Below are 9,393 nucleotides of genomic sequence, written 5' to 3' on the forward strand. Positions count from 1 at the left end.
ATACAAATTTTTTCGTAGGTGATGATGGCCTAAACAAGACGTTTGGCGTCTTAACACTGGCCATTTTCGCCTCGCTCCGTTCGCAGCCTTCATGTTTAATCCCGCCAACTTTACTCTCGTTTATTGATACCCGATAATGTAGATTTGTTACGTAACGCTTCAACATTGTTTATTTCCGCCATCAATATTGCAGAAATGCAGACTGCTTTGTTTCTGCTGTGCAAGACCCAGGTTGGGAAATCAAATGTCTAAATTATCAACATCATCTGGTGGAACGAACCAGCCTCAAACAAGCAAGTTTGTGTGCGCATTCTCTGGGGGAAGGCCGTATGAGTCGCACTTTGATTGATGTCTTTTGGACCAGTAGTTTTTGAGAAAAGTGAGGAAAAGTACCTCCTCCGCCTGTGTACGGAAGCTGATTAATCACATGCTAGGTGTTTCGTAAAGAACGCAAACTTGATTTCAGTAGCGAAAATGGACATTAAAGATAAGTTAAATATAATCATTGCATACAGGATGGTGCTGAGAGACGTGCTGTCCGAGTGGCTCGGTCATAGGACGCAACCGACTTTAAACTTACAACAAAAGGTAACATATTTAACAATTTGTGATAAAATATTACAGGGGCGTACCCTGCAGACTTACTGAATAATCACCGTGGACGAAAGACAGGGAAATGAGGATGACAGATAAAAATTGTATGTGTGACCTCAAATTATTTATTGAGTTACTTGGTTACAGGTCGTCTGTACTGAACATCTGTACTAACATACGTTACAAACATCATGATAAAGATTTGTAAAACGTTTGAATTCATACTATGCCAGTTCCCTTCGCAAGACAAGCAAACAACTTTAAAATATTCGTTCTCTAGTTTGGGCTATGGTGGTATAAACCCAAAATAAAGTAATTCTGCTGTGATTTGCTTGCTTAAATGGTTAAAAAGTATGCAGAAACAGCAACATCATGATCCAGATTAAAAAGATAAAAAGTATGAAAAATGACAAGTGTCCACAAAATGACAAGTTTTCAACTTTATATAATGCTTGTTTTCTCAGTTAAGTAAAAACAAAGTTGACTTTTCTAAATTCCTGCTTATAATAAACAATCCTCACTGTTTGTTTGCCACCAAAACATAAGCTTACATCTCCTTGCAGTTAAGATTTAACCACTTATTGCTTTTTCTTCACTAGGTGCAGTTTTAGGATGTTACCATGTTGCTGAAGTTGAAATACCACAGTATCAAGAAGTACATCAAATTGCAATCAGGCTCCACCTATTCAGAATTCATCAGGGAAGGTAAATAACCATCCTTTAAAGGCCAAACAAAATATGTAGCCAGCGACAAATCACAGCACAAGGTTGTCTGTGTATTTAAAATACTTTTGGCTGTATTTAACAGTTTATTAAAATGTTGTGTCATAATATTTTATTTTAATTGCAGAGCTTTACTTTTAATGACTTTTATTGATTTACTGCTTTTAATGTGAAATTATCAACATTAGTTAGCACATGGCAGTATACTTTTGCTGCAGATTCTTTTTAAGATTTACAAGACAAGGAAATAGAGTTAAGCGGAATAATTTAAAACTTGCCCCATGTGACTTTATCTGGTTACATTACCTCACATTACAAACATGGCAGTGGGCAAGGCTGGGTCAAGTTTGTTACTGATTACTAAAAATATATTCTGAATACTTTAGGGTTACTTAAAATTTTTATACTAAAATAAATAAAGCCACAAAAGGTTAAGTTAATCAAATTCTCTCTTTTCTCCTTTAGATCATTCTACACCATCTTCCCTCACGGATACCATATCACTTTCTTCAAGTGACCGTGACCTTACAGAACTGGGTATTCCCACAGGCAGAAATAGATCCAGCAAAGAAGACACTAACAGTTCTGCAACAAAGGCTTCCGTGTCAGAGGCAGCAAAGGAGGTAATTAAGAGATGAAAACAACTTATAATTGATGGTAAATCAAAATAATAAGTGTCACACTAAATTTAAATTATCACTAATTGAAGCATTTGGTTCCAAACTCACTTTTTTATAAAATAAAATGTAATTAATTTGCCCCTTCCTAGAATTTTACCTTTCTCAACACTGCTGTTTTTTGACATTCATCTGAACTTTCACCCTTAGTCTATACAGACATGTTGTGGTATGTTTTTTTCCTAATGATTTTATCTTATAGAAAGAATTGAACACTAAAACTTATTTTTCCTTTTCCTGTTATGCGAATAGATGGTAGAAAATGCCTTGCTTAAAAAGCCTGGAGGAGAGGATATTCTTGAAGAGTACAAGTCAGAAAATTCACTAATGCACCGCACTCGGAGACAGCTTGTCAACATATTGGCGAGTGATATTACTGAGAGACATGGGTAAGTTTTAAAAAGGTTTTTAGTACAAAGGAATGTAAAAAAGGCTGTAATCTTGTAATGGTATAACTAATGTTTCTTGTACTATATAAAGAAAAATTTTTAAAGATTGACTTTCTTCACTCTATAGTAGGATTCCTTCCCGTCAGCAGAAGGAGAAGTATGCCCTGGGAATTATTACTCTGTTTCCCTCACTGAAGGATCCTTTTTCTCCAAAGGGCTATGTAAGTTTTACAACCTTATTAAGAAAACACAGCATCAGATTTAAAGAAAAGGGCTTTGGCATTGTAGTTTTCATTATAAAATAACTACAGTTGCTTATAAAAGTGAAAAGATTTCAAAATTCAACAATAATATTGATGGTAGTGCCCTTATTTTTAAAATTACTTGGGTTATAAGGATATTGCACATTGATTTGAAAACAAGAAAGTCTATTTAATAAGTAATTGTTCTTTTGTTTCACAATGCTGCATCTGCACTTTCTTTAAGATCATTTAGTGATTATTTGTGGTTTTTCTTTAAATGGAACAGGAGCATTTCTATGATGGGGAAAAGGGCACTGGATATTTAGCGTGGCGCCTCAAAACCATTTCCAGGACTTCAGGAAAACGGCCAGTCAAGGAAGCCTCAGTGCATCAAGCACAAGGACCAAAGCGCCAAAGATCAGCAACCACACTGCCTCAGCAGCTTGATGGAGATGCCTGCAGGGAGGCCATTTCATTTCTTGTTCACTCGTCTGATGAAGCAAGTGTATTTCAGAAGATGAAGATGACGTTTCAGCACCGTCAGGACCTAGTGCATGACCCACAAAGAAGCACAGATGTCTTCAAAACATTTCCACGCTTTTTAGATGTCAAAGGACTGGTGAGTTGTATATTATTATTTTTTTTTATTAAAATGAAGTCTTTAATATACAGTGTTTTGCTGGATGTTAGCCATGAAAACACCTAATCATTTATATTCCTGTCTTATTGACTATTCTTTTTTCCAAAGTCTTTATTCTGATTTACACTGGTTATTAGTGTGTGGTATTTAAAGGAGCATTTCACCCGTGGAAACATTAATCTTTATTAAAAGTGGAACATATTTGTAGTCGAAATGTAACATAAATTTAGAATTTGGTGCCTATTTGACAGAGAAAAGGAGTGTTTGTAGTCTCACCCCCTATACAAAGATATTGGACTTCCTTCTTTCAATGATGCAAAAGGACGATTTTTACATCATTGAAAGAAGGAAGTGCAACACTGAAATCCATATTTCTCCCGTCTCAGGGGAAACGGAGGGAATGATGCATGACCATTCTAAAACATGACTGGGTTTCTAACTATACAAAGCTTAATACAAATGGGTGAAGTGTCCCTTTAATATTAAATACCACACACTAATAAAAATCATTAAGCGCACCATTAACAATACACTGAGCCCTGCCATCATATATATGCTTGTGTGTAATCAACAGTTGAATCAAGACTTCCTGCTGCTGTTTGGTGCTGAAACAGCCTCCAAGATGCTTGAGAAGTGGGACACCTCATTTAAGCCCAAGGTCATCAAAGAGGCCAAAAACCTGACTCAGACATCTGAGCTGTGCCGACTTCTAAAAGCTGCTGAGAAACTCGCAGAGAACAATGAAACGGGTAAGCTACACAGCATACATGGTTCACAGTCTTGTGAAAGGAATAGGATTTAGAAAGTGCAATAAACTCCAGCAAGAATGCTTTTTTATGCTTTTACTGGAGGTTAAACATAAGACAATAGAATGCACAATATTGGACCTCACTTTGAAGCTGTAGACATGGTGTTATGATTTTTGGTTTGGCGGACCACCACGGCAGAATGAATGTAGCCGAAACACTGGTTTATAATACAAATTAGTTATCTAGTTTTATATTTAATGCCTTGTTTTTCCTCCTGATAGACTGGGACAGTGACATCGCTTCTATGCTGCTGCTTCTCTATCTCTTGCCACCCACAGCTGGACGAAAGAGGACCAAAATAAGTCCAAGTGATGCAGTGGACAAAATGGTGCACTTTCATAAGGTACACTATTATGCCTCATTTGTAAATTCCACAAGACAATTTTTTAGTTATATGCATTTGCTAGATTTTCCTGTCTACAGTATGTTGCTTTTAAAGGAATAGTCTACCCTTTTGCCATATTAAACTATGTTATTACCTCAACTTAGACAAATTAATACATATCTATCTTTTTTCAATGCGTGCACTTTACAGCGCGTCGTGAATGTGTTAGCATTTAGCCTAGGCCCATTCATTCCTATGGTACCAAACAGGGAAGCCACCAAACACTTCCGTGTTTTCCCTATTTAAAGACTGTTACATGAGTAGTTACACTAGTAAGTATGGTGCCACAAAATAAAACTTTTTTTTGGTACCATAGGAATGAATGGGGCTAGGCTAAATGCTAACACATTCACAACACGCTGTACTGTGCACGCATTGAAAAAAGAAAGGTATGTATTAATTCGTCTAGGTTGAGGTAATAACAGTTTAATATGGCAAAAAGGGTAGACTATTCCTTTAAGCGAGTTCCTTCTAGAGATGTGACGGTGAGGAAATCTCGTTTAGACGCGTCTCTTGACTGCTTCAGAATGGAAGTCAAGGGCCATGCACAAACATGTCATTAAAACAACACTTAACGTTCATTTTCAAAACTGTGCTACTCACCGAGTGGTTCGTGGTGTTCGTTGATGATTAAAAAGAAGTAGTGTAGCGAATTACAGTTTCTGTCGTGTTTTATTTGGCATTTTGTAAGACTCAAATATAGAGCGGAAGTATATACGCGGTTGTGAGGTATCTGAAAAGATAGATCCACTATAGCAAATAACATGGATTGAAATCATACATTGCGCTGATATATTTGTTTTTAATCATCAACGAACACCACAAACCACTCGGTGAGTAGCACAGTTTTGAAAATGAACGTTAAGTGTTGTTTTAATGACATGTTTGTGCATGGCCCTTGACTTCCATTCTGAAGCAGTCAAGAGACGCTTCTAAACGAGTCAAAAAGTCAAGACACGACCCATTGTCAAAATTTCAGTGTCCATCACTGTGGTTCATCCAAAACAAACCAGAAATGAGACTCAGTGTTAAATACCGGAATTATCCTTTAACTTTCATAAGAATGAAAAGCCTGATCTCATGAAAGTGCATATCAATAGTACGATTCTATTAGGGCTGGGATAAACGATTATTTTTTTTTACGATTAATCTAGCGATTCTTTTTCAATGCATCGATTAATCTAACGATTCATTTTATCAGTCTGATTCGACTTCGATTCGATTCTCGATTGTCTCCCCATTAATTAACTAATAGCAATTTATACATGTTGATTTACATATCTGAATGTAAAAATTTCAATATATGTTGATTGCTCTTGAAATTTCTAAATAAAAAAGACTATACAAGTGCAAAATAATGCATTCTTAGTCAGAGGTAGCATTTAATAAAGCGTTTGCAAGGCATACTGTGCAGTTTAGTAACAGTATAAAATCTCAAGTTCAAATGACTTTATTTTGCATGCATTTATGAGCAAAACCTCTTCAATGTGCCTTTTGATGGTCACACAGTGTAATTTTTATAACTTGATTTGTTTAATCCACATTGTTTTCGTGCTGTTCTAGTCCATGTAATGACTGATATAAACACAATTAGATGAGTGAATGAAAGCGCAGTCTTCTGGCAACAGTGTGTTTTTACATATTTCATTGCTTTTTGTTAAATTGCTCAGTCATGACTGTTTAAAACACACTTGGTATCACATTCATGATTTTATGGTAAAAATGACACTCTTTCGCGTCAATCCACAAGCATTTAACCCATAAACAAAGCACTTTCACTTTAATTGAGCTTGAGCAGCGCAGCAGAACCACGCAGAAGCGACTGCAACACTGTTGCTACAGAGCCGCGAGCTCGCGCTGCTCATGCGGCAGGGTGCATGTTTGTTAACATGGGCGCTGAAAAAACATGCGCCGCTTACGCACTGCTCACACTTGCTGTGAAGCCGGCGTGGACTGGAGCCACTCGCGTTGCTACTACTCTACGGCGCCGCCTTTTTGGGTCTGACGAATCGACGCGCATATTTTGTGTCGACGTATTTTTTGCGTCGACGTCGTCGATTACGTCGACGCGTTGTCCCAGCCCTAGATTCTATGTTTCTATACAAACATAAACTTGTGGTAAAGATAAGCATTAGTTTGCTCCGCTCCAGTGGTCTTGCACCGTTATGAATAGCTGTGACCATTTTACTTTCACTTTTATATTTGTGCGGCAATTGCTTGAATGTTGGGTTAATTATTATTCTTAAAGTATAAGGACAAATTCGCTACAATATGCGCTTTAATGTTAATAACGGTGGAGGCCGTGGTGGACAAGTGCATGTAACCGGTGTTGTGGCTGAACACTGGTAACACTGACTATCGCAGCAAGTCTAGTTCCTTCGAAATTAATGGGTATTACTGACCAGTATGTCCCAATTATTTGGGAGGAATGTTTACAAAGTCTATTACATTAACATGGATCAGCAAGTACCAGGTTCACTTGAAGGTGTACACATTTATAATATTTGTTTTTTCTTCTTTTAGTCATGCTGCAGCATCAATGAATATGTGCAGGAAAGAGAGGGTAAACAACCATACATCCTTGCAGTTGGCCGAACCCAAAAGACAATTGATACCTTCTACATCGCCATTGACAAACAGCTCATCTTCTGCCAAGCCACCAGCTCATTGGGTGCTTTTGATGAACTGTTTAAATCCCACTATGTGTTCAACTTGTCTTATGATGAGTCCCTGGTCCATTTCTACACTTTTTTGCAGACAACTGTCTACAACATTGATGTAACCACAACAGATGAGTCTCCAAGAGTTCGTGAGTTGCGGGCAAAACTTTTGAATGACATATGAATATGTTCAAATGTTTCATTTGTCAAGCAGTGCATGCTACTGTACCAGGGCCTAATAACTCGTTTGCGGATCGGCCACAGTTTCTATCCAGGCACCAAGTTTAAATTAGTTTGTGCACAAGACCATTGTAGGCGTCAGTTTTTAACATTTTTAGGTTTAAAAAAAACATTTAGTTAGTGTGCATAATAAGGGTTATTGCCAACAGTGTGATTTACTTCATAGTAAACAAGCTTTTGGTTGACCATTTCAGTCAGCACTTTTATGCCTACGTGTTTGAAAAAGATGTGATAAGCAGACTATCTTTAAATTTACAAGCCTTTTGACTAACAAAGTGCTTGTGGAGATGATAGCCTTTCTATTGTACCATCTCTGTAAATGTGCATAGAATTCAAGTTGTATGGTGCTTAGATATTTTTGTCTTTATTAAAAAAAGTAGAATTCTTCGTATGTTTCTTTTTTCTTGTTTTTCATTTTCAGATCATTGAATATAACACAACAGTCATGAATACACTTTAAAGTGTTAATAACACAGAATGATTTAAATTAACACTTTAAGAGTAAGGGAGTAACACGATATAGAGTTAAAAATACACTTTAGAGTGTCATAAAATAACACTGTGAATGTTAGGAATTAACACCCCCAGTAAAAAGAAATAACACACGTTTAGTGTAAAAAATACTCTTAAATGTGTTAAAAAACAACACTCTGAGTGTTACATTTTTAACACTATTATGGAGTTAAAGTATCAACACTATCCAAAGTGTTAATTTAACTCTGAACTCGTGTCGATTATATAAACTCTGGGAAAGTGTTAAATTTAACACTATGGGAGTTGAAATAACACTGACGTTTTTGCTGTGTACTCGCGCACATGGTCGCCATATGCAATGTGTTTTTAAAGTTCATACGCGCTTACAGAAACGCGTTAAAAACAGAAGCTAGACGATCAGTCGATGGGCATCTGAAGAAACATGGTCATCTGGAAACAGCTTTTTATATAACTAATCACTGCAGATGTTTGTCTGAGATGTTCTGAATTTAGTTTATGTACATTATAGTTTATCTGAATGTAGTGCTGTCAGTGATATTTACCCATCAGTTATGTATGTAACATTAAGCTTATGTGGTATTTCTGTGGAAAATGTATGCTAACAGCTGTTTATAACTCTCTTACAGGTCTGCATCCCTCTCATCAGTACAACTATGAAGTGGAAAACCATATTCACACTTTTTGGACATAAAGTTATATGGTAACATGAGCCACATGAAGTTTACAGCTCTGATGTTTATCAGTTTCTTAGTTTATACAAGTTAAGTTTTTTAATAGGGTTTGTTTCCAAATAAACTGAAAATGTCCTACTGACCTTAATTTCTATTTTGATTATATTGTTAACTTCTTAATAAACCACAAACAAACATGTATACATTTATTTGTCCTCCTCACATTCTTTACTGTAATTCCCTCTCACATTCATGCCTGAAGACTCATTATGCAGCTCATAATGCGACCCTTTTGTTTCCTGAGCTGTCAATCAATCCTTCTCACATACGGCCCCTCTAAACAAAAAGTGTCTTACAATTTCTAAATCAATATATTGTTTTATGTGAACGAGTAAGCAAAATGATTTTCACATCATTTTAAAGAAAAAACTCTAGATTACTAGATTCTGTTTAGAAAGGTATTGTTAAAACATGTTTAGTATGGGTTTTGTGGACTCATATCAGTGACTTAAAAATGTAGCTTTTTAAAAAACCACGCATAAACATTATTCTCTCAAAAATACAAACATGTACATACATGTAGCTCATATACTATTGTAGCCCAGTTTGTGCTGAATGCAGTGTTATGAGACACTTGCCATTATTATGTTTTAAAGCAACTGAAAAAAAGACCAAATGTAAAGCATGTCAGAACCACTGCCAGTGTCTCAAAATGGTCGGACCCCAGAGGGTTAACACTCTGGGGTCGACTGCGGTGCGGGCGGCGCAAACTCTTTATTTTTCAATCACTCCTCAAAGAGACTTAGATAACTCTGCTGATTTTGGAAATACAGATATGATTTATACATCATTTAAAACATTAAAATGT

At 36.4% G+C, this 9,393-nt stretch overlaps 1 protein-coding gene across 1 annotated transcript; it reads left to right on the top strand.

Moving 5' to 3' along the window:
* Positions 1-1,637: 1,637 nt before the first annotated feature.
* Positions 1,638-8,159, top strand: LOC135786476 (uncharacterized). The gene is made up of 8 exons (XM_065295945.2): positions 1,638-1,662; positions 1,783-1,940; positions 2,247-2,383; positions 2,511-2,604; positions 2,912-3,244; positions 3,840-4,014; positions 4,296-4,417; positions 6,983-8,159. Exons 1-8 carry the CDS (start codon positions 1,638-1,640, stop codon positions 7,301-7,303), a joined length of 1,365 nt encoding a protein of 454 aa, XP_065152017.1. The 3' UTR covers positions 7,304-8,159.
* Positions 8,160-9,393: the final 1,234 nt, after the last annotated feature.

Source organism: Paramisgurnus dabryanus, chromosome 20 (genome assembly GCF_030506205.2).
Source record: "Paramisgurnus dabryanus chromosome 20, PD_genome_1.1, whole genome shotgun sequence".
Classification (NCBI taxonomy): domain Eukaryota; kingdom Metazoa; phylum Chordata; class Actinopteri; order Cypriniformes; family Cobitidae; genus Paramisgurnus; species Paramisgurnus dabryanus.